The 27533-nt window shown below is 31.9% G+C and overlaps 1 protein-coding gene across 2 annotated transcripts in view; it reads left to right on the top strand.

Annotated features, from left to right (window-relative positions):
* The first annotated feature begins 2409 nt into the window (after window positions 1-2409).
* Window positions 2410-27533, top strand: part of LOC139520497 (WD repeat-containing protein 91-like) — a 75353-nt gene continuing 50229 nt past the window's right edge. Inside the window, exons 1-6 of one of the 2 annotated variants that reach the window (XM_071313165.1) lie at window positions 2410-2571; window positions 15204-15468; window positions 16116-16238; window positions 17863-17945; window positions 18205-18326; window positions 19156-19603. In XM_071313165.1, the coding sequence (XP_071169266.1) occupies window positions 2449-2571; window positions 15204-15468; window positions 16116-16238; window positions 17863-17945; window positions 18205-18326; window positions 19156-19603 (1164 nt within the window). In that variant the 5' untranslated portion in view covers window positions 2410-2448. The remainder of the gene's footprint in view (window positions 2572-15203; window positions 15469-16115; window positions 16239-17862; window positions 17946-18204; window positions 18327-19155; window positions 19604-27533) is intronic. The other variant, XM_071313164.1, reaches the window with a different exon arrangement.

Here is a 27533-nt window from a genome sequence, read left to right as displayed (position 1 = left end):
GGAATGTATCTCCCTCATGCAAAGCTCTGATTCCTTTCACTGATTTGGCTTTACTTTTTGGACCTTTTGGATTATAGCTCTTCATCTTTTATATAAGCTTTGGATTTCAAATATTTTGGCCACGAGCATCACTGAAGAGACATGTATTGTCGAAATGCGCATCTGGTGCAAGAAAATTGGTACCGTTAATTTTATTAAGAAAGTCTTTAAAATCAACTTTAGAGATAAAAAAATATTTTGATTCACAACTCTGAGTTAATGACAAGAAACAAAGATTATGGTTAAGGTCAGTGAGAAATCAAGCAAAAACAATCATATAGAGTTTTTACATATTTTAGGCAAGATAAAGAAAAGCTAATCAAACCTTTTAGCAGGGTCTAAGGAGCTGTTGAAGAAACTTGAATGCATGGGAGAAATATCTATGAAATACTTGCATATGACCTCATCTTATTTCCCTTGGTTTGTTTACTAGCATAATGGTGACACTGTTAAAAATCACACTGTTTATTTAGGACTTACCAGTTTTCAAATGAGGTTTTCTGATAGATTTGCTTGTTTTGAACATCTGTTGATCATAGTTTAACATTATTCCAAAGGAACAGAACTTTTATTGCTGTTCTTCATCTTTATATTTTTCTGAAAGGTATCCAGCAACAAACATGAGAGGGGGGCCAGGGTGCTGAAAACTGGCTGGTTACAATAATTATAACAGTCTAGTAAATTATAATGAAAAAAATCTACCGTAAATTCAGAAATTATTGCGTTTATCATTGCTATTTTGTCATTTTAGACTTGAATGTGATTTTAATTTTTACAATTTTGAGAAAAGTCCTGTTTATTTCATATAAAATATTTGAAAATACGAGATCCAATTATTGCGATTACAATTCTGTCGCATTTTTCCCAATAATAAAAACCTCGCAATAATTTCTGAATTTACAGTATTGTGTTATCATAAGTTTAATTTACTATGCATATGTTTTGTTTTATATCCTGGGAATTGAACACCTGAAGTCTGATGACCTGAATAGAAGTTTTCATATCCATATCAAAGCTTTTATATTTGTGTTTCTGTTACCATTGAAGATGATATTTCCAAATTAAATATAAAACATAATTAACCTTTGGAGTTGGATAACTGATGATTGTCATATTTCTTTGAAAATAATAAACTTGCTGATTAATTATAATCTTATTCTCTAAGAGTAATATGGTCTCAAAACCTACAAACACATTCTTGATTTTTGTTTTGTTTGATCACTCTTTGAATAATTTTCAATAACTGAATTCTAAATTTAGCTATTTTAATAATTACATTTGTCTAGATGATAAAATGTGTCTACTGTCTCCTTATAGGAGTTAGTTATTGCCCTTTAATGATGATTTTTACTTTTTTTTTTACATAATATTGGCCAAGATTAAAGAAGAATAAGAAAAACCAAACAACAACACTTAGCAGCAAGGCACAATCTGCTAATATATCAGTATGACTAACTATATCAGTTGTCCTCTTATAGGAATAATATTGCTGTTTGGTGATGATTTTCACTCAATTTTTCGTCATTATACAAAATCTTCAATAGGGAGAAACTCACCGACTGTGTGAGGGCTGTATAGCCAGTCAAGGATTATTAAAAACTTCTATCATCAACTTAAAACAGAAAATTTATTAATAGCAATACAAGATAAAAAAAAAAAAGAAGAAGAAATAATGCATGAATTATACACATGTGTGTATATGTCTCTAAAGAAACATTAATTGGCTTCATTTTTTATATAAATAAGGCCGTTAGTTTTCTTGTTTGAATTTTTTTACATTGTCATATTGGGGCCTTTTACAGCGGAATATGCTGTATGGTCTTTGCTCATTGTTGAAGGCCATACAGTGACCTATAGTTGTTAATGTCTGTGTCATTTTGGTCTGTTGTGGACAGTTGTCTCATTGGCAATCATACCACATCTTCTTTTTTATATATTCACTGAGACTACTATTATAGTAGTCTCAGATATTCATTATAAAAAAATTTAAATAAATAATTCATTGGAAAATTATTGTAAAGACATCTTTTTTGTCCTATTTAGTTCCTTTACATGGTACCTGAAACTACAACAGTGAAGAAGTCTCAGATGATACTACAGTCTACCAGAGACTGAAGACTCAAAGACATATTGTATTATATGTCTCTGAGTCTACAGTCTTCATATTTCATGTACGTCTTTAGATTTTTGTTTCATTTGTGTTCAAGCTGGGAACAGTTTAGCTATTTATATTTTCCTGGTTCAAGTTTTTTCATTTTGAAATTTGATAAGGGACTTGATAGTATTTCTGATTTAAGTTCACTATTTTGGATCATTTTGTTATTTTACTTTTTTCATATTTCCCGCGTAATTAAATGACAGAGTAGCCTCCCATAATTTTCGGAAGCTCTCGTGAGTTAACAATAAACAATGGCTTCTGCTACTGGGAGGGTTGATGAACTAGTTAAAGATTATTTAATTTATCGTGGTTTGACGACCACATATAGAACATTTGAGGCAGAATTAAAAAACGAGAAAGAAAAGGGTCTCCGGGTAATTGATTTTGATTGCGTGATAACTTTAACACTGAAATCATCATAAATGCAAGTGGTCTAATTTACTGTCAGTTTCGATTATAATGTTAGCTTCCTCACTGACCACCGTGACCTAAGTGTCATTTCCCTGTTCGAATGTTCAGTGCACTAGTGAATTTAAGTCTGGTAATTGACATATATCAAAGTAATAACTATGGACACATTCTTGCTTTTTTTCTCAATAAAAAACATCAAAATAAAATATTTAACTCTTGAATTTTTTTTTATTCCAACAGCAATAGAATAAACTTTTAATTAAACTCTTTTTTTTTTGACAATTTCACTACAAAATTACACAAATGCATTAACATATATTATCCTAATCAGTATAACATGCATACCTATATATTCATCCAGTACAGTAACTGTAGTCCAAATAATTATGACATCTTGGAAGGCTATTTTAAACGGTACCTCGAATGACCGAATAACACTGTTATTATCCGAATAACACATGTAATGACCGAATAACTCTTCAAATATCAATATTAACACATTTGAGTGACTTTTAAACATATATTATTGAATAAAATTATATTAGAAGTGTATTTTATAACCTAAAAATGATTTACAAGTTGCAGGTAAGTTAATATTGATCATTATAAATTTATGGATATCGGTGTGTACTTCCAAGATGGCGACCAAGGAAATCGTATGGAATGAATAAAAGAAAGATTGCATATGCCTTCAAAGGAAAACGTTATGAAAATGTAGTATTAAATATTTGACTGTATATACAGAGAATTGTCTAATGATTGTTTTTCAGAAAGTATTTGAAAATTTAACCAGTACATCAAAGCAATGCAATTACTCCAATCACTAATTACTTTTCATAACAATTTACTCAACATTAAATAAAATGTAATTAAGAATTTTCACATATTCAATTCAAATTTAATTTAAAAATTATTATACTTGATCGTTTATTATAAGGTATATAAATGTGAAATTGAGTTTTTATATTATCAGAGACATATAATACAATTGTATTATATGTCTCTGATATTATTAATAGAGAACAAAACATGGAACAAGAAGATTAAAATAAAAATTTTAATTTTTAATTTCAAAGAAGACAATCTTTCACTAAGTTTATTATATTTCATTTATTTCTTATTTCATTTAAATGTATTAAATTTACTAAATTTAAGTTACTAAAAAATCAGAAATAATATTCTTCTAAAATTAGTATTTACGTTTTTTATTGCTACTTTCCTTTATTTTCATACATTGAATAAGTTTTAATAGTGAAATGTTCAGTACCAAATATATAATTTAGTAGTGATAATGAGTTAATATGTTCCAATAAACAAAATAATCATTACCTCACACTTCTGTTATATTGTTAATTCGGTTGTTGTTTACTGACACGTGCCCATTACATAATTAATCATTAAGAGATAATGAAATTATATTACTGTATGGACACTTTGCATTAAACAGACTTGTGACTGTCTTGGTTTACCAAGGCTGCATTACCAACACCAATAATTATAAAAACGAAAAAAAGAACACAAATAAATATTTACAACTATATACAATATGTACATCCTATGTTAGCTTTCTGTGAAAGGGTAATAACGTTCAATGTTTCACCAATAATTTTTGATTATTTAAAATAAAATTATTTAAAATTATTAAAAAAAAAGTATTTAAAGTTGATTTGAGTTTTCCTGTTAAAAAGCTTTCTTCTGGCAAATTATAATTTAAAATTAAAAATATGTAAGAACTTTTGGATTATTTTAGTCATTCGATGTTAAAAAAAAAATCATCTTCTTAAACAAAATACATTTCACGTGGAGTCATTGAGAAAATATTTCAGTTCATTTGCTAACTTTGTTAATAAACCAACTGACCGACTTCCTCAAAGCTACTAAGAAGGCACGGTAACCCTCTTCAGTGAAATGTACCCCGTCACGAGCTTCGTATTCCACCCGATAAACATTAGTTGGCTTGAAATAATGTACAAAATGATTTTCAAGAGCATTCTGTTCACTATATCTCTCGGCGAACTGTATGATCATCGGGAGTGCAATACCAAGGCCCAGACCGCTTCATAACTGACATGAATACCACTGATACTCCTCTCGAAAGACAAGCATAAATGAAAATATTCATGTCTGTTCTGAAGGCAGTCTCATCAAAAGAATATCTGTCACAATCATTGCTACCTATTTGACAAATAACCACATGTGGACTATAATGCACAAACAAGCCAGCCTCAATTGCTTCAGTTAATCTCTTGAAAGTGGCACCAGGATAACCATGCATTTGAACAGAGACCTTCCTATGAGCATTAGACGGGTTTTCCCAAGTATGGGGTTTACGCCTATTCTCACACAAACGTCTCAAATTCTCAACATAGCTATGCCCAAGTACCAAAATGTTCATCATATTTACGGTAAAATATGAAGAACACAGTTAACAAATATTTTCTTGCAAGTATGAAATTCTAAATAAAGTATTTTCGCGGACTATGACAGATAAGCCCGTGCCTTGTGCAGGATATCTTAGTAGTTATAAATTTTTTACAATAAATTCTAAATAAAGTATTTCCGCGGACTATGACAGATAAGCCTGTGCCTTGTGCAGGATATCTTGATAATTATAATTTTTTTACAATAAATTCTAAATAAAGTATTTTCGCGGACTATGACAGATAAGCCCGTGCCTTGTGCAGGATACAAAATGTATCTTAGTAGTTATAAATTTTTTACAATAAATTCTAAATAAAGTATTTTCGCGGACTATGAAAGATAAGCCCGTGCCTTGTGCAGGATATCTTAGTAGTTGTAATTTTAGAGTTTAAAAGGGGCTTGGTTAACAAAATGGTTAACATCCATTTCTAAATTAAAAATATAATAATATGATAAAGATAATAATTTTTTTAATAACTAACTAAAATTAAAACAAAAACTAATTTAAACAGTTTACTATTCAATATTTTATTTTAAAAAGGCACACCCTCACATTGTTCATTGCCTTGACGTGGCGTTAGGGCTCCACTTTGGTGGTCTAAGATGAACACGTTGAGGGATTCTTCTTCTTTGGTATGTATTATCCACCACTATATTGGTGCACCCCATAAAGGTGTTTTTCTATTATACGAAGGTTGTATGCAATCTTTCTTTTATTCATTCTATATGATTTCCTTGGTCGCCATCTTGGAAGTACACACCGATATCCATAAATTTATAATGATCAATATTAACTTACCTGCAACTTGTAAATCATTTTTAGGTTATAAAATACACTTCTATTATAATTTTATTCAATAATATATGTTTAAAAGTCACTCAAATGTGTTAATATTGATATTTGAAGAGTTATTCGGTCATTACATGTGTTATTCGGATAATAACAGTGTTATTCGGTCATTCGTGTTACCCTATTTTAAATGTTTGCCTTGACATGTAAGACGTCAAAAAAAAAAAAATATAATAGCCTTTCAAAATGACGTAATTATTTGGACTACCAATACAGTAAAACATATGTCCTACACAGCCATGTGAGCTTTTGCCATTGCTTGTCTGTCTTTACCATCTGTCACTATTGTCCAATGCCAGACAACTATACATTTTTTTTAACTTAAAAATCTTCTCCTCTGAAAGAACTGGGTGGGTCTTTTCACCACCGAACACCACCGCACACCACTGAACACCGCCGAACACCTGAAAAACCACCAACCACTAAGAAAAACTTTGATATTATACAATAAAACGATAAAATAAATTAAATTACATAGGTACATGATATAATTTAATTAATTTTTCGATTTTTATGGGCATCATTTTTATGTTAAAATCGAAAATCAATATATATATATAAGAAAAAACGTCTCCGGATTCATCACTTTCCGGATTACATTGTGTGTGTTATAAAATTCAATTATATATTCATAATTAGTAATCAGTTCAAGTATCCTGGATCTCTGTTCATTGGTTAGATTTTGATATTTTTCTCTTTTTATTATTATTGGTACAACTATTTTATAGAAGAGTTAGAAGAAGAAAAAATGGAAAAAAAGTATATTTGAGGTGTCCATGAGGGTCAGCGGAGTTCAAAAAGTGGGGGTGTTACAAGACTTTTCTTCTGTTTTCTGTAGATATTTGGACTTCAAATCTTCTGATTTGTTGAATTAATAACTTGAATATTATATTTAATTCACATTGATATCGATAAAAGACAAAATAATAAACTTTTGGGGTGTTCAATGGTGTTCGGCGGTGTGCGGTGGTGTTAGGTGGTGAAAAGACCTACCGGAAAGAACTGGGCCAAAGCCACTAAAATTAATCTAAATGTTCTTAGGGTATTGAAGTTTGAAAATTGTATCCAGGGATCTGATCCATCAACAAAATTTGAAATCATTGACCCCTGCCCTTTGAAAGACTTTTCTAATTTAACACTTTTTACTGATACTTTATATTGAAAGGAGGAAATTGTAATTGCAAGAATGTTCATCAAAATAAGATCTTCAAATAAGACAATTTCTATCCCCCCAAATGCATTGTGTAGCATTAACAACACTGTTTATTGGCTTTTTCACTAAGATTATTAAGTCAGAGAGAAAGATTAGAAGCACACATTTTTGTCCTGTTTTATAGTTCCTTTATAGAAATTTATAGATTCAAACTGAATAACTGTAAATTCAGAAATTAATGTGAGGTTTTTATTATTGAAAAAAAACATGACAGAATTGTAAACATAATTATTTAAACTCACATTTTAAAACATTTTATATGAATTAAACAGGATTTTTCTCAAAATTGTAAAAATTAAAATTGCATTTAAGTCTAAAATGACAAAAATCGCAAAAATATATGCATGCTATAGTTTCTGAATTTACAGTCATGACAGTAATCAACTTCTAAACATATTTGTCTGAATTCTTATTTTATAAGCATGTGTGAGCCAAAATTTGTTCCTGTGAGAAAAGTTCCAGTGGAACTTATTTAAATTTCACATGAAATTTGTTCTGGGAGAATTTTTTTTCACAGACAATTTCCATATAATTTGTTACATCTCTATGAAATAAGTTCCACAATCTACCAGTACCTGGTGGAATAAGTTCCATGTTTGTGAGATTTGTTCCTTACCTGGTGACATGAGTTCTGGATTTGTGAAACTTATTCCTCACCTGGAGAAATAAGTTCCTGGTCTATGAAATGTGTTCCACTGGTTATAACAAGTTATCTTATATACTGAGCACTTGTCATCAGTGAGTTTAAAGTCATTATAAAAACATGTATTATATTGATAATGTAATAAATAATAAGTGTAAACATTCAATTTGGATCCTGTTGAGTAAAATGAAAAGTCTAATAACATTCTCAATTAATAAGACTAACTAGTATCTCAATTGTTTGTAAAACAATTGAAAGGTCTTTCCAGTAAAAGTGATGTTTTTGCAATGTACTTTGTACGACCTTTCGTTTGATATACGACAAGCATACCTTCTGAAACTTTTCTCTTTTAACACTTAATGACCTTACCCGCCTTCATCTTTGAGATCGGAAGAATAATATATATAACATAGAATAATATATATAACATAGAGTAGATGAGCTTTCATTTGATATGCGACAACGCTATGTTGTAGAAAGTTTGATTTTTGCACTTAATAACCCTATCCAAATAATTTTTAGAGGTCGGGAATTTGATATTTCAAATACACATCATGACCTTTCATTTGATATATAACACTCCTATCTTAAAAGAAAATTTATTGTTTGCACTCAATGACCCCATCCAACTCATTTTTGGGAGACGTCAATTTGAAATTTGAAATGTACGCTTTATGTTCTTTCATTTGATATGCGACAACTAAACCATCTGAGAAAGGAGAAGGGGCTTTAAGGGGCAAAATTGGCCTCAAATTCGAGAATTTATCAAATTCTACTTATTCGTATGCGTATGGCTTTCTTTTTCCATTGGATATATTCATTTTATTAAAAAAATGTTTTTTTGTAGTTATGACGTCATAATGCCGTGTTTTGACAACACTTTACGAGCATATTTGTTGGTTTTTCACAATTTTTTACTCATTTTCACTAACTTTTTTTACGAAAAAGGTACCAGCGCATTCTTGCCCCAACGAAATATTTTGTCAGAGCAATAATACCAACAAAAAGCATATGTTGAAATATTTCAGTGGGGCAAAGCTGCGCTCATACTGAATTTTAATTAAAAACTTGCTCAAAACCGGCATCAAAGTTCCAAAATTTTCGTCTGTTTTTCATATATACCGTTATCGGACTAAGGTTGACCGGGAACAGTTGTATTTTTTAAAAAAATTTTTTTGTCAATGGTTGATAATAATAAAAGTTTCATTATAGAAAGTAAATTATAAAGTGTTTTTCTTCATATTAAAGTATAACATATTCTCTCAAGTACAGCCTAGCCTTGGTCGTCTATATTTATTGTAAGTGATTACGGAACTGACACACGGATTTTTACTGGTTTCTGTTGTTAAGAAACTTTTTATAGCGGAATAGAAATCAGTGTATCATTCGTTAAATACTTGATATTAACAGACAGAATTAAAAGAACTTTTAATATATAACTTAACACGTAAAAAAATCCACAGTACAGCAGGGGCGTGTTTTTTTGTTCTTTGATAGTGAGCAATAAAAGGTCCATTTCTGTTGGTTTTTTTGCTTCGGGAAGATCTTTTGGCTCACTTCTACCGCTTCCTTTTAAATAGGTGGTTTAGACAGCAGAGGCACAAAACAAACTCTTCTTTCAACACTCATGATTTGGCTAGTGGTCAGTTTAAATCACTAGATGAGGAATGAAGAAGGAAAGAGGGCATTATTGATCATTTTAATATGTCGCTAAACATGCCTATTTTTCAACTCTTAACAGGCAACCATATTCATATACGAAATACTCCTGTCCCCACCCCAACAGAAGTTATTAAATATCAGTCGGTTTCCCTTATTTAATACAACTTTAAATTGATGCTAATTTTTAACGCACAGTGACACATATTTCATGCATATTCAGGAAACACGAAATTAAACGTCAGATATATATAATATAAAATTAATTTATAACGAAGAGATGTGTGATTATTGATAATGTGGCAACTATCCACTGGAGTTCAAATATGAAGTGGATGTAAGCAAGGCCTTCAATAATGACAAAATCCGATACTGTTAAGCCGTTTATAAAAGTCCATGAAAAGTGTGAAACAATTTAAACGAATAAACTAACGGTTTAATTATACATAACAAATCAATTTTAAAAATATCAAAAATTAGACATGAACCAACGACAACCACTAAACTGCAGGCTCCTGACTTGGGACAGGTTCATAAAGAATAATGCAGGGGTTAATATTAAGATGTGGTATGATTGCCAATGAGACAAGAGACTAAATGACGCAGAAATTAATAGCCATAGATCATCATATGCTCTTCAACAATAAGCATAATAAAATTGAGAAAGGAAATGGCGAATGTGTCAAAGAGACAACATTTCACATACTCAGCTATAAAAGGCCCCGAAATCACTAGAAGAAAACTAACAGCCTAATTAATGTACAAAATAATGCACGAAAAACAAGTAAGTAACACAGCAACAAACAACAACCACTGACTTACAGACTCCTGACTTGGGACAAGCATATAGTGTTTTATATACATAATTTGGTAGGGATAAGCATGTAAGCCGCGGATCCAAACCATCCCAACCATCCCCTAACCTAGTACAGTGATTTAACAGCACAACATCATGTTTGTGAGCGCTCAACCCTCCCCGAAGCTGAAAACGTAGCGTATCAGTACAATATAAAAACAACCTGCACAAATCAGTTGCAATTAGATTAACTCAAAATATCGGTACGAGACAACCAAAAAAAAAACCAGCAAACTAGAATTAAGACAATAGAGTATTGAACTAAGAGTATTTGCAATTACTGGAAGTGTGTTCAAAACTAGTTGCAACTAGTACTGAGATAAACCTTGTTCTCCTAGAATGAAGTAGAATGAAGTATCAAACAGTACACAACCAACTGATTTATTTATTAAGAAACATCTGGTATACCTTGTATACTTACATATAGATCCATATACAATGAAGGTTGTAGAAAAATGGTAGTCCAAAGGTTTTGACCATCAAAATTGTGCATTAAAAATAATAGTTAGGACCAGAAGATGTTCTTCAAGGAGCACCATAGAAAAAATGATTTTTAGAACTTCCAGATATCTTAGCTTTATACAAAAAAAATCCAGTTCTGTTACTTTTAAAAAAAATGTATAGACTGAGATGTACTTTTTGATCAGTCATATTCCAGACAAACATTGACGATTTTTCGTGCAGTTTAAGATTATTCTTAAAAATAAAATAGCAGGAGATTAAGCCTGGTTTGTTTAGAAAAATTGAGATATAGGAAAGCACAAAAAAAATTGTAACGAACAGAGCACACTTTTACAGTCATGCATGTCTACGGAACGTATCTTAATTTTCAAAAAGAAAAAGTCATCGAAAACTTAATTTATGTCATCCAACATAACAAAAATCTGCTATATTCGACGTCAAAATGAATTTTTATTTTACTCTTCACCAGAAGAGACCAATAAAACACACCGCAGACGAAAACTTCAGTTTCCATTTTGCACAATTAACGTCTGTTTGGTAAAACAAAACTAATTTAGACCATGGCATAATCAACAATGATGAAATGGCCATATCATTGATATAAACAATTTAGTTGAATAAGAAGAAACGAAATGAAAGAAAAAAATTGTTCCTACTGTTTATGAATCAAAATGATCAATATGAGTTATTAAGTTCAAATAGTTGCTGTGTCAATGTGGTTAAAATAGCCTACACGCTGCGCAATCTGCATGATGGTGTACGTTCGAGTCTCATCAAATCCAATTGTTTTTTCATCGTTTCGTAATTTTTTACATTTAACGTTTAAAATCAAATTATCATGATAGTTTTATTAAGGTTGAGCCGGTAATTGTTGAAATGTATAGTTTATGAAATTGCGATCTTTATTCATATATTATATGTATACTAGTACGTAATATGTCCCACCTTCTTGTGTTTTTTTCAGCCAAGTACATAAAAGTACACACAACCTCATTTTTGGTTATTCAAGTTAAAAGAAAAATAAATAAGGCCGTTAGTTTTCTCGTTTGAATTGTTTTACATTGTCATATCGGGGCCTTTTATAGCTGACTATGCAATATGGGTTTTGCTCATTGTTGAAGGCCGTTTGGTGACCTATAGTTGTTAATGTCTGTGTTATTTTGGTCTCTTGTGGACAGTTGTCTCAATGGCAATCTTACCACATCTTCTTTTTTAGACAAACAATAACTGTAGATTTTCTCTGGTGAAAAATTTCTATAATTTGGTAATACATTGAACGAATGTTAAATTGTTAAGTTACCATAGCAACAATTTTACTGATATTAAATAGTTAAACTTTATATCAATTTTGTTCTTCATTGTATTAATACAATGGTTCACTAGTAATAATGTATTCACGTTGATTATTTAAGGTGTAATCTATTGTAAAATATACACAATACATAAAAAAAGGATAAAATACGTAAAAATCTGATATTTAGGCTTAGTTGGCCTACTATTTTTACGACGTCATAACAAGAAAATTGCAAGAGATAACTATAAAATTTTTGGTGTTTTATAAGCTCCATATCATAGAGATCAATTGAAAGAAACATCAATAGATTCTGAAGTGGGGCCAATTTTGCCCCTTATAGCCCCTTCTCCTTTAAATGTTTCCCTTTAATGACCCCACCCGTCTCCCTGGGATGAAAAGGGGGTTTAAAATTTTCATTTTTTAAGTAGAGTTTATTAAGACCTTCAATTTGATATATCAGATGACCCCATTTGACAAAGTGCCAAAAATGATGCAATATCAACGATATAAATAGAAGTTATGAAACTTACAAAGTCAATACAAAACATGAAAATTTCAAAATGATTTTTTGGCGTTTTTTTCCATGGAATGTTTTTGGTATTTGTGTTAACCTCTTCAATTTCTTAAACATTTTAATTGGTAAGCTGTTGTTGATTCAGAAATACATGCCGCCGCTCGCAAAATTTCAAACTGCATCATATCTAAAACGACAATAGATATTTCAAATCTGTTAAATGGTAAATGGACAACATTATAGAAAAAGAATTGGGACAATTTCAAAGTTCACCAAGGTCACAATTAATCATCAAATATATGATGCAATACCAAACTTGAGAACCGGAAGTCGTTGAGACATGGGAATATCACCATTCAACTCAGGACCACTGGACCTTTTAAATATCACAAGGTCAAGGTCATAGTTTAATGTGAAGGTCAAGTTGAAATTTCATCATGACCTGACATTGACCTCAAATTGAAGGTATTGAATTATTGATCATCTTTGCCGTTTATAGTAGGTTGATATCTGTTACCTTTAAAAATATATACACAAAATACTATACATTTAAGAATCATCCCGTTGTAACTTTTGAACAGACGGTCGGACATTTTTGGGCTTATCATATAAAATGTAGAGCTCGTCGAGAGGAACATTTTATACACTGTATGTATGCAGCAAAGTCTTATCGTTTTCCTGATATGTAATCTTGAAATTCCAGCGTAATTTTATTTTGCACTCTGTGACCTTTGACCTTGGGGGCATATTAAAGGTCACATGAATTAAAGATTATTGGTGAAGGTCCCAAGTCTCTACGACTTCCGGTTCTGGAAATGCAATTTTTCTAAAATTGTTCACAATTTTTCAAGGGGAATAACTCCTAATAAGGGTTAATAACAAAATGATTGTATATGTTCATTCACATTGTCATCTGTTCCTGTACATGTTACCGTTTTCAAATCGATTCTATCTCTTATACTTTTTGAGAAAAATGCAAAGGAAAGAAATTGTTTCAAGGGGATATAACTCTCATAGGGGACGATGTAATCCTATTCAACCTCATATGGTAATACATCATAATGAGATCTACCTGTTGTCCAAATAATGTCATGATATCTTTAAAAACAACGAGGGGGTGCCGTGTTGAAAAAAAACAATAAAAGGGAGATAACTTCTAAAGAGGATGATGAAATCCTTAACAGGATCATTTGGTAATACTTCATGATGAGGTCTATCAATGGTCCACATTTGGTCTTCGTAACTTTAACAGAAAGAAGAGGCGGGCATGTCAAAAAAATGTTGGAAGAAAAAAAAGAAAAAAAAGAAAAAAAAACATTAGAAAAACAATAAGGTCTTTCCTCGCGGAGAGGAAAGACCTTAAAAATGACACTTATGAACCAGGAAAGAGTAGAAGTAGAAATAATAATAAAGTAACTGATCAATTATTTTAAAGGCATAAAGAAACAAAAGACACACTCTTTTAAAACTGTGCAATGACCATAGCTAGGTACATGTATGATTAGAACACTTATGACAGATCAACAGGAAACAAGGAGGTTGAATACTACATAAATGATAAAACATACATTGTAGATACAAATAATGATACATTATCATCGCTTTTATTTCTTATCTTCATCCTACAGTTATGCCTTAATTGCAAATTTACCTCATGCAAGCATAGTACAGCATCCAGCTAGCATTTATATGATTTTTTTTATGAAAATATGTCGCTGTACAATAGGTTAAAGGTACTTTTTTTCTGTGAAATAGGTCCGAGCAGAACATTTTCATTGATTCCTGAAAAATAATTTCGTGAAAAACTAATATCACAGGAACTTATTTTACTTTTTTTTATAAAGGAGTAGGGACAATAAGGCCCTTATTTGGCCCAAAAATTACTGCAAATTTCAAAATTAAATATCATATGTATTCTTAAATAACTGAAAACCGTACTACAGTACAAGGTACTCAGAGAAACAAACCACAAATCTGACATTGAACAAGTTTCCATGGCAACAAATCATGAGTTATTTTTCATATTTTGTAAAATTTTGTGATTTTCCTTGTTTTCATCAAATTTTATGTATATTTTAGATTGAAAAAGTATGTGCACATTCATTGAAACAACTTTATATTTGGTGCGATCATGTCAATAGTAATAATAAAGCTTCTGTTAAATTATTTTGTTGTTTAATTCTTGCCTGCGCACGATGTTTCCATAACAGAAATAAAGATGGAAAACGGTATAAAATCTGTATTTTTGTCGGTTTTTTGAAAATAGTTCATAATATGACGTAATTGTGAAGTCATCAGGTAAAAATCTTTATATTTTCTTTATATTTTTTTAACCTATGCATTTCTAAACATTATGTGCCAATTTGAAATAGATATCAAACATTTAATTTTTTTGGGCCAAATCCAGGCCTTAATGCCCCTACTCCTTTTAATAATATTGGAACAAAACTCATGGAGCTGTGATTTTTGTTCCGGAACTTATTTTACATTAAGTTAAAAAATTAGTTCCGGAACAAATTTGATAGTGCTAAAACAAATTTTCTGTCATATAAGTTCCGATGGATTATAAAACTTTTTACTTCACTGATGAATTTCAACTGAAATTATACATTTTCTTTCAATAAATTGATGTGTTTTTTTTCATTTCTACAGAATTTTAATAAACATTTGATTTTTATTATAGGCTGATCGTATTCTAGAACAATTACAGACATATGTTGTAAACTATGATCTTTCTAATTTACGAGAATATTGGAATTACTTGAATCAAAGACTGTTTAGTCGCCTTGAAACAAGGTACTTAAGCAGTGTACGGAAACTAGAAGTAGGATTGTTAAAATTTTATCTGGTCAATGCTCAACAACTTAACAGACATGACAGAGTGACCGATTTCTTTGAAAAGATGACACCAGATTTACAGAACCAAGCAGAATTTAAAGACTGGTTTGGTATATTTCTTTTACAGTTTGATTTAATGCTATGATGAGTAACAATGTAAATTTAATTTTCATATGTTTAGTACTTATAGCATGTGTGTAAATACTTATTCATGGAGCAGGGAAATCAAAATTTGTTGCAAATTTTTTGTGCTCCGACAACATTTATGATTGCAAAGATGAGTAAATTGAGAGACATTGCATTAATACTGTTATTTACACCTTCTTCATTCTATATAGAAGGACCTGTTTGGATAATCAAGAAAAAAATCAGGATAAGTTTACAAAATGTTTGTAATACAGTAATATATAACCTATCTGATTTTAAATATCGAAAAGATATATTCTAGACTTGTATGTTTGGCCTATGTGAGTCCTGCTTCACAACAGAGAGGCGATATATACCAAATAGACATTCAAATTCATAATTCGAAATATCAACTGACAATTGCCATAGTAAAAAAACTAACAAACAATATACACAACATAGAATATTATAGACTGAGCAACACAAATACAACATTCAAAATAATGGATCACAGTCATTTTCAAATATTCTGTTTTAAATCAGAATGTGTGCCTCATAGGTATGTATATGTAAAGTATAGATAAATCATATGAAAAAATATTTGATGATTGTTTTATTTTTTATTTTTCAGCATTTGCCTTCATGAAGAATCCTGAAGAACACAGTAATTTCTCTATGTATTTCACCAAACAGTGGCAAGATACATTCTTCCTATCACTTTATAACTTCCTAAGTGTTATCATACAGACCATGCATATCCTTTGTGTTGTACAACATATCACATTTACAGTTTTCTGGTTCAACCACAGGCACACTAGCCCAAGCTTGCATAACTTCAGTTGGGCCTGTAAAAATCATTTGACAGGCCCATATAATTTAACTTAGATTTGCAAAAAATTTCAGCTTTGAGCCTTTAGATTAAAATGTCTATTATGAAGACTAGATTAACAACTTGCTGATTTATTTGTATGTTATAGGCTATTAAGGATTAGACTGACAAAAGATTTGTTTATGATAATTAAGCAAAATTTAGCCAAGTTTATATTGTGAATTCTTAAATCAGGATTGTAGATTTTCTAGTTATAGATTAAAAAACACTTACAAGAACTGTGAATTCAATTCAGGTATATAAAATGAGGCAACAAAAAAGAAATGAGAGCCTCAATTTATACAGTATCTGAATTACCAAACATAACTAAAATTTTGACATAATTGTGGGACGAATTATTTTTTTATTGAAATCACTGAAATTTGTTTCCCTTGAAATAATAATGTCATTGAATAAATCGATTTGACTTGATACAATGAAGGAACTGTTTTAAAAGGGAGCTGTGGTGTAGTGGTTGGTGCATCGGACTACTAACACAAGGGTTCCTGGTTTCAATTCCCACTCTGGGATGATATTTCAGGGACTGAATTTTCGGCTCTCCCTTGACACCATTTGCGAGTATGGTCTTGAGGAAACGATGATAGTGCATTGGAAGGGGATGATAAATGGCTGACCCGTGTTAGAGAGAGCCATATCTCTTGCATGTAGAAGACACCCTTCTAGATTTCGAAAAAAAGCACCCTAATGCCACTGCAAGGCAGCACTCACACCGGCATAGTGGAAAGAGATTGAAATAAGTTGCAAAGCTTGTTTCCAAATCTACTATTAATAAATATGTTTAAAACTACAACATAAACAAATACAATGAATAATTTGTGATATGATGAATGTTTAAGATAGTTTTGATTCAAATATTTTGTTCAATATTCATACACAATAAACAAGTGGCATGATATCTTATCCTTGCTTCTCAATATATCATGGGAGTTTGTATAATGGAATGATGTACAGTACATATATTCATACTTTAATGAAGTTCTGTACATATTCTGATACTGTAAAGCAGAATATTTTCGCGGGTGTAAAATTTTCATGATTTTCTCTGAAAAAGGTATTATACGAAATATTGTGGCGAATATTATTTTGGCGGATTCAAAACCTTTATCAATACCTTTGCATGCACACTTTTAAATTGGCAGAAATAATTGTGGAGATTTTGTTTATCCCCAAAAATAAGCAAAAATTTATACCCCATGAAAATAACCCCGCTATACGGTACTTAAAGATATGCAGAACATGCATTCATACTTGAGGCAATGTACAAAACATGTTTTCATACTTGACAGATGTACAGTATATGTAATTATACTTGAATGATGAACAATGCATGTATTAGTTATTGAAAGATGTACGGTACATTTTTTAATATTTGAAAGATCATCATGATTTTATTCATCTAACACATTTCTGATTTCTTTATAAATGTTATGTTTCTGTTCAAAATGGTTCTCAGACTTTCTTAGATTTTGTTAACCTTAACATTTATCACCATCACCAGTTTTATTGAACTTTGACATTGAACACAAAAGGATGAAAGATTTGCAAGAAGAAAATGAGAAACTGAAACAACAGGTATGTAAACATATTTAATATTTGTGGAATTGAACTTCAAGATCTTGGAAGATTTAACTTTCAGATTTAAGATTTTCATATATTATCTTTATTGTTATAACTTGATATTCTCATATCCTTGATGAAAAGCGTCTAATAAATTTAACAGTTAGAATCTTCATTTATTGGCTATGAAGTTAGAATGTTACGCATCCCTGTAAAAAAGTAAGTTCCTAAAATCCTTAAGTGTTTGAAAATGATTTTTTTTTATCTGTTGCAGTTGAGGTTTAACAACCAGCCTGTTAGTGCAATACCAAAGAGATACGATTCTGAATCATCAGAAGGTTTAAACAGAACAGCTAATTCACTGGAATTGGTGTATGATTTTTCTGGATTTGAAGAGTGAGTATTGGTGGGGTCCATAATTCCAAATTAATATCACAAAGAAAAATAATCAGAGATTAAAAAAACAACACCTTTCAGTAGGTTGATATTTGGTTTAAAAGCAGTTTAATTTCATTTTATTCCATTTCAGTTGTCTTATGAATTTCATTTGATTTATGTTAAAATATGATAATGAACCAGAATCTGATGAAAGAATGGGTTGAGAATAGGATTTAACATTGTTGAGGAATTAAAAAATTAATTTCCCATTTTGTAACTATGTTTGACCTTGATTACTGGTGAATGACATCTAGACCAATCAGATTTTTCAAAAAATTAAGTTTCCTTATAGCAACACAGAAATATTTAGTCTTTTTTCACATCTTCACTCTGTCACATTTAATATGGTATTGCTGTAAGATCACTGAAAATATTTGAAGGGGGCATTACATTAACTGTTTTACCCTTGTCCGTCTGTACATATGTCAGTTGTCATGTCCCAAAGTTGGTTTCCTTTCTCTTAACTTTTAGTTTGCTTCAAAAACCAAATGTTATGAAACTTATAACCACAAAATACAGATCAAGTTTGAAATTGGGTGGCATCACTGTAACTCTTCTAGAGTTATGCCCCTTTGATTTTATAAACATATTCACATTTCTTTTGTGCCTATGTTTGTGATTGAAGCCCATTTTCAAAATGTTTCTTGCAAATTTGTAAAAAGGGGAGTATAAGCTTTTTTCCTGCTGTTAGTGAGAAAGGACATTTAGTGTTGACCATCCCTTGTGTGGAAGTGTATTCATGTTCCCTTTTAACATCTATGTTTTTAAAATAAGTTTATTTTTGCAGTGATACAGTTGAACAAGAAAAACAACAAAAAACTGGAAGAAAATTCTTCAAAATGCCAGCTAAACCATTGGTTAGTAAAAGACCAGCAACCAAAGTCATCAAGAAAACAGAACCAGCTATTGAACAACAACCAATGAGTTCTTCACCATTGTCTCGTCAGCGAGGAATGAAACAGTTGATAAGTAACAATCAAAGCAAGCACCCACCAAATAGAACGAATTCTAAATTAGAAACTGGAGCATCAAAGTCACCAAAAGACTTGAATCAAGGTCAAGAGATGTCTTTGATTTTAGATCAGGTGGAAAGAACACCAGCAGTAGATAATAATCAGAGTAGTGTTGAAGTTACTCCTGTACATCAGAAGATTCAGATGAAACAGAAAGACTTTGTAAAAGAAAGACAGGAACTCCTAGGGGATTCTGGGAAACAAAAGAAACACAATCAAAAGGTAGAGGATTAAGTTGTAATTATAAGAAGTTCGTTTTGCCCTTGAGTAGGTCAGAAAATGCATGTTACCTTTTGAATGTAGTTAGATTTAAATAGTTGTGGATAATTTTTGTAAATAGATCTTTTTGTCTGCAATTTTCTATTTATCACAAATAAAAGCCATATATACCATGTATTATTCAGTAGGTTTTGATCTCTGTTGATTTGTTGAAATACATACATCCATGGAAATAAACTGTGCTCCTCATGAGGGAATGTGCTTATCAAGTACACAAATATAAAGTTTAATAGGCTTTAAAAGGATTTAGTATTTTAGCAGTATTTTCATGATTTTTATATTATTTAAGAAATAATTCATGGGGGCTTGAATATATCGTGGTTTTACCACGGGTTAGTCCTTTATGACAAATATTTTACCCTGAGCGATAGCGAGGGGTAAAATATCGGCATAAAGGGACAACCCGTGGTAAAATCTAGATATCTTCAAGCCCCCATGAATTATTTCGATTCTAATAGGACAAATATGGCAATTCTTTTGGATCGAAGCACTCTATGTGGAGGCTGATAGTTGCCATTCCCATAAATAAACGCACTATTCTATTGGCGTAAAAGAACGGAACAAACTGAATTAGTGACATGCTTAAACTATTTACAATAATGTATTTAAATAGTTTTATATGAATTTAATGATAATTTACTTATATGTCTTATATGTTTAAAAAAAAAGGGCTTATGTCACATTTTAGCATCGTATGTTTACGTTTTCTTGTTGTGACAATTTTCTGTTTCACAAGCGTGTATTTTCCCGTAAAATGCTTATATTCTGACGTCATTGTTCTATGACATCGGGTAGCTCATTCATTAAAATACATATGTCGTGGGAGTACAATAGGAACAGCCCTAACAATATATTCATATTTTACCACGGGTGAGTACCAAAAGCGTTTGAAGGATGTCATGTGAGAATAAACATTTATGAAAGTTAGTCTCCCAAAACAGATCTAAGAATCCCACAATACATGAACAAAATAATCTTTACTTACCTATAAAGTAAAATAACAAAATACCAGAGAGTCCTGAGTCAAAAGGCAAAATCAAAAGCTCAAACAAATCAAACGAATGGATGACAACTGTCATATTCCTGACTTGGTACAGAAAATGGTGGATTAAACATGGTTTTATAGGTAGCTTAACCTGTCACTTGTATGAAAAATTTAAACTTGATTTTCTGTTGAGCCTATTGCTACGACTGTAAAAAATATTATATTAGTATTTCAATAATTGTTTTGTACATTCATCAGGATTTTAGATTTTTTTTTTAGCTCACCTGGCCCTATGAGCTTTTCTAATCACTTGACGTCCGTCGTCTGTAAACTTTTACAAAAATCTTCTCCTCTGAAACTATGGGGCCAAATTTAACCAAACTTGGCCACAATCATCATTAGGGTATCTAGTTAAAAAAATGTGTCCGCTGACCTGGCCAACCTACCAAGATGGCCATCATGGCTAAAAATAGAACATAGGGGTAATTTGGCTTATATCTCGGAAACCAAAGCATTTAGAGCAAACCTGACAGATGTAAAATGTTTATCAGGTCAAAATCTATCTGTCCTGAAATTTTCAGATGAATTGGACAACCCTTTGTTAGGTTGCTGCACCTGAATTAGTAATTTTAAGGAAATTTTTCAGTATTTGGTTATTAACTTGAATATTATTATAAATAGAGATAAACTATAAACAGCAATAATGTTCAGCAAAGTAAGTTCTACAAATAAGTCAACATGATCAAAATGGTCAGTTGACCCCTTAAGGAGTTATTGCACTTTTATAGTCAATTTTTAACAAATTTTCGTAAATTTTTGTTATCTTTTACAAAAATCTTCTCCTCTGAAACTACTGAGATGAATTTAACTGAAGTTGTAAACAATCATCATTATGGTATTTAGTTTAAAAATTGTGTCTGATGACCCAGCCTGCGAACCAAGATGGCCGACATGGCTAAGAATAGTACATAGGGTAAAATGCAGTTTTTGGCTCATATCTAAACCCAAAGCATTTAGAATAAATCTTTTTAAACAAAATTGTTAATTAGGTAAAGATCTATCTGCTCTTAAATTTTTAGACCATTCAGGCAACCCGTTGTTGGGTTGCTGCCTCTGAATTGGTAATTTTAAGAAAAAAAATTCATCTTTTGGTTATTATCTTGAATATTATTATAGATAGAGATAAACTGTAAACAGCAATAATGTACAGCAAAGTAAGACCTACAAATAATTCAACATGACCAAAATGGTCAATTGTCCCCTTCAGGAGTTATTGACCTTTATAATCATTTTTAACAATTTTCATAAATTTTGTAAATTTTTACAAAATAATTTCCACTGAAACTACTGGGCCAAATTCATTATAGATAGAGATAATTGTAAGCATCAAGAATGTTCAGTAAAGTAATCACCATCACCAAAACACAATTTTGTCATGAATCCATCTGTGTCCATTGTTTAATATGCACATAGACCAAGGTGAGCTACACAGGCTCTTTAGTTTTGGATTGTTTTACATTTGTCATGTTTGTACCTTTTATACCTTGCTATAGGTGGTATGGGGTTTCATTAAATTGAGTAATAAAATCATGTTATAATGATGTTTGGGGTTTGCTTATTGTTGAATGTCATACTGTTAACTACAGTTGCTATGTCTTATGGTTTCTGGTTGAGCCTGTCTTCTTAGTTCTGCATCTTTGGTGTATGGAATGATTATTAGGTGTACATGTCAATTTTGTTGGTTTTATTTTTACCTCATTATCATGCATCATTGGTAATGTTCAGTTTATGTGAATGTGATACCTGAAATTAAACCTTTCTCTCAAAAGTCTTTTTATATAAATTGAATCAAAATCAGTTAGGCAGGTGATACAGGTCAGAATGTGCACCCTAAAAATGTGTGATTTCTGTTAGTTTAAACATTTATTCCTCATCATTACATTCAAATATATCTTCATACAAAATACATATTTAAAATAGGATTCAGAAACAAGCTGTGCATAGTTTATATTAATCCGTTTCCAGTGATTTCTGTTGTCTAGAAAAATTTCAAACCTTTTTAATTGTCCACTGGAAAGTATTTTGTTATTTTATTTTTTTGGAAAGTTTGCTATAGCTTGCTATAGCAATAAACTTTCTTAAGGCATCGGCCTAACCGGAAAAGAGACAGCCTAACTTACTTTAGGAAGTGTGTCCTACTTCTAGATAATGTAGTACTGGTGTTTGAAAACTAATAATAGAAAGATGCTTTAGTGAAATTTTGAGCTCTTCTATTTTAATAGCATACAGCTTGAATAAAAAATGCACTGAATTTTGATCGATAAATCAAATAATTCAACTTCATTTGAAAGACGAACAAAAACTACTTCGCGGATCTGCGCTACGCGGAAAGTAAAATCAATACACACACGAGACAGCAGTTTCTACGTTATGATTTTATCGGTATTCTTCAGACATGCGTCAGATCCATATATGTGTGCCTCCAAACGGGAGTACTACAATCCCGGTTTCAAAGGTTTCCTACCTTCCTCCGGTTGAAGAGAAAATTAATAGCGTGTTTAAAATATTTCATGAATGAACATTTTTCGTCGCTTTTTACTACGATTTTTACAAATTTCTATTCAATATGTAAAAGCCCGAGAGTAATGGAAGTATCATGGTATCTCATCTGATTTCGGCCCACAACAAACTCGGACTATAATAAACTCGGCCTTTTACATATTCGGCATAAGAAATCGGACTATAACAAAAATCGTAATTATACTAATTGCTATTAAGACTCCTAAACAAAGTTTTTGCTCATTTCTTATTATTTTTCTCCTTGGGGTCTATTTAGTTGTATTTTGAGGGGCCAACAGAAGGGAGGAATTTTTTTAATTTTCAATAACAATAATAAATTATAAACTTGAAGAAAACAGTAAGTGACAGACACACATGGTTTTCAGTAATGATCACAGGACCATAAAACAAATCAAATTACTTAAATTTAGGTTGAGTCCATGGTGTCACCCCACCTAACCCCTCATGTTTGAATACTTAAAAACAGTCAGATCCCCACTCCTAAACATTATATGTTCTTTATATGTTACAATAAAACAAATCAGATGAAATAAACCATATGTGAATTTTGTATGTGGCAACAAAACAAATCAAATGCAATAAAGTGGGTGTCCCTTTGGGTCAGCCCCAACCCCTCATGTCTGGGAACATAGAAACTGTCTAGATCCCCACCCCTAAACCATATATATTTTTGTATAGGGCAACAAAACAAATTCAATGAAATAAAGTGGGAGTCCCTTTGGGTCAGCCCCACCCCCTCATGTCTGAGAACTTGTAAACGGTCGAGATCCCCACCCCTAAACCATATATATTTTTGTATAGGGCAACAAAACAAATCAAATGAAATAAAGTGGGTGTCCCTTTGGGTCAGCCCCACCCCCTCATGTCTGAGAACTTGTAAACGGTCGAGATCCCCACCCCTAAACCATATATATTTTTGTATAGGGCAACAAAACAAATTCAATGAAATAAAGTGGGAGTCCCTTTGGGTCAGCCCCACCCCCTCATGTCTGAGAACTTGTAAACGGTTGAGATCCCCACCCCTAAACCATATATATTTTTGTATAGGGCAACAAAACAAATCAAATGAAATAAAGTGGGAGTCCCTTTGGGTCAGCCCCACCCCCTCATGTCTGAGAACTTGTAAACGGTCGAGATCCCCACCCCTAAACCATATCTATTTTTGTATAGGGCAACAAAACAAATTCAATGAAATAAAGTGGGAGTCCCTTTGGGTCAGCCCCACCCCCTCATGTCTGAGCACTTGTAAACGGTTGAGATCCCCACCCCTAAACCATATCTATTTTTGTATCGGGCAACAAAACAAATCAAATGAAATAAAGTGGGAGTCCCTTTGGGTCAGCCCCACCCCCTCATGTCTGAGAACTTGTAAACGGTCGAGATCCCCACCCCTAAACCATATCTATTTTTGTATAGGGCAACAAAACAAATTCAATGAAATAAAGTGGGAGTCCCTTTGGGTCAGCCCCACCCCCTGTTGTTTGACAACTTGGAAATGGTCAAGATCCCCTCCCCTTAACCATATATATTCTTGTACTGGACAATAAAACAAATCAAATTCAAAAGAAGGTGAGTCCCTAGGGGTCACTCCCATCCCCTTGTTGTTTGAGAACTTGTAAACGGCTGAGATCCACACCCACAAACCATATATATTTTTGTATGAGAAAATAAAATAAATCAAAATGAAATATAGAAGAAGTCCACAGGGGTGACCCAACCAACTTTTTTTGGAAAACTTATACGGTCGAGATGATCACCCCTAAACCATATATATTCTATTTTATGGAGCAACAAAACAAAACCAATGAAATATAGTGGGAGTACCTCTGAGTCATCCCCAACCCCTCATGTTTGAGAACTTGTAAACGGTTGAGATCCCCAACCCTTAATCATAAATATTCTTGTATTGGACAATAAAACGAATAAAGTGAAATATAATTAAGTCCCTCCGTGTAACCCCACCCCATCCTGTTTTGAGAACTTGTAAACAGTCAAGATCCACCCCCTTTTCGAAAACTTGAAAACTGTTGAAATCCCCACACTGAAACAACATATATTCTTGTACGGAATAATAAAACAAATCAGATGAAATAAAAGGCTAGTCCCCTAGGGCCACTCTTACCCTACCTCCTGCCTGTTTGAGAACTTGTAAACTGTCTAGATCCCCACCCCCAAATCATGAATATCACTTTACTAGACCGGACCAATTTGTATTGGACTTTGCTTAATGTCAGGCGACCCGTGGGAATGACTAATTTTGAGAGCTTTGTTTGGGAGACTTCGTAACAGCATCCTGTTACAATTATTTCTTGATAAAGTTTTTTCTTTTTTAAGTAGGAAAAAAAGGTAACCATGCAATCTACACACTATCTATTTGAAATATTACAATCTACAGTTGCAAACTTTCCACAGGTGCTATCCAGCACTTTGATTTTGTCGAGCCTGCGACTTTTGTCACAGAAAGCTCGACATAGGGGTAATGAATCGGCGGCGGCAGAGTTAGCTAACTTCTTAAAAGCTTAATATTTTAGAAGGTGGTAGACCTAGATGTTTTCGTCAGTCACATGTCTAGTGTCCTTGACCTCATTTTCATGGTTCAGTGACTACTTGAAAAAAAAAAGTTAAGATTTTTTGTAATGTTAAATTCTCTCTTATTATAAGTATAGGATATCTATATTTGGTATGTGCATACCTTGGAAAGTCCTCATGCCCGTCACTTGACCTTGACCTCATTTCATGGATCAGTGAACAAGGTTAAGTTTTGATGGTCAAGTCCATATCTCAGATACTATGAGCAATAGGTCTAGTATATTTGGTATACGGAAGGATTGTAAGGTGTACATGTCCAACTGGCAGGTGTCATCTGACCTTGGCCTCATTTTCATGGTCCAGTGGTTATAGTTAAGTTTTTGTATTTTGGTCGGTTTTTCTTATACTGTATGCAATATATTTACTAGTATGCAGTGTATGAAATGATTGTAAGGGTTATATGTCTAGCTGGCACGTGTCATCTGACCTTGACCTCATTTTCATGATTCAGTGCTCAAAGTTAAGTTTTTGAGTTTTTGTCTTTTTTTCTTATACTATATGCAATAGGTCAACTATATTTGGTGTATGGAAATATTTTATGATCTACATGTCAGTCGTGCAGGTTTTATTTGACCTTTAACTTATTTTCATGGTTCATTGCTTAGTGCATGGAAGTAATATTGGAAGGAATAACATCGTCGCCACTTCAAAGGTTTCATCTGCGTTACCGCCCATCTTTCAATAACTCGTTAATTGGTTCAATATCTGGCATGGAAGTTTATTCTCCGCATGTGATCGATCAAATCACTGACACTTATCGGTCATTTTCGTGTTCACGGAGAACTACGAACAGACAAGTTTTTGTCGAATATACATGCGAAGTAACCCGAATAGTCCATTCGTTACATTCCGTTGATGTACGCTGCCGAAAAGAGTCATCCGTTCAATTTTTATTTTAGTCCAATTTTTCCCTATTTTTGGTTAGTTTGAACTTAATAGTTAAAACCGACAGCTATCACATACGAAATTGGAGAACAAAGTTGTGTCATTTCAATTTTAAAATTTACAGACAATTAAAAAACCATTTCCGTATAAAGTTAAGAAGATGACTGTACAAAAAATACGTTTGGACACCCTTTATTAAATACGAAAAATCTAAATCTCTTGTGTATTTATAGTCAATTAAATTATTAACAATTCTAAACGGTTCTATCCTTCAATTTAAGTTCTTGATACATAAACTAATTTGTGTAAAAATGAATTTACCGTAAGACAGATAGATGCAAGCCCATTTCGTCGGTTTGTTATATTTTTTGCTGTATAGCTTATTATATTAATACAAGCATTCCACAATAAACACTTTTTAAATATATATTTACGAAAATATTATCCCCGTTTTAGTTGTCCAGTTTCAATATTGCAATCAATGACATTTATGACATATACATAAATTTAGAATACTTGAAAGTAAATATTATTTCATTCAATCTCGATAAACTTTGCACATTTCAACAGTAAAAAAATCTATGCCTACATTTGCCTACATTATTTTGTTAAACATCATGTGAAACCTGATCGATTCATCGGTATTTAACTGTTTAACTCGGGATCCGCTTTTAACCGGAAAATACCTTTAGAACAGTTTAAAACAAACGGTAAAAAGCAAAAATTTGCTAAATTAAATACAATTTTCCATGTTGAACTGCTGTAGTTTGAACAATTCTCGTCCGTTTTTCAAGTTTTTTTCACCATTCGATTTCTTTCTAAAGGTAGATATTC

The sequence above is a fragment of the Mytilus edulis genome, chromosome 4 (assembly GCF_963676685.1).
Source record: "Mytilus edulis chromosome 4, xbMytEdul2.2, whole genome shotgun sequence".
Lineage (NCBI taxonomy): Eukaryota > Metazoa > Mollusca > Bivalvia > Mytilida > Mytilidae > Mytilus > Mytilus edulis.
The sequence above is the reverse complement of the archived record's forward strand: the minus strand, read 5'-3'. Positions and strand labels throughout refer to the sequence as shown.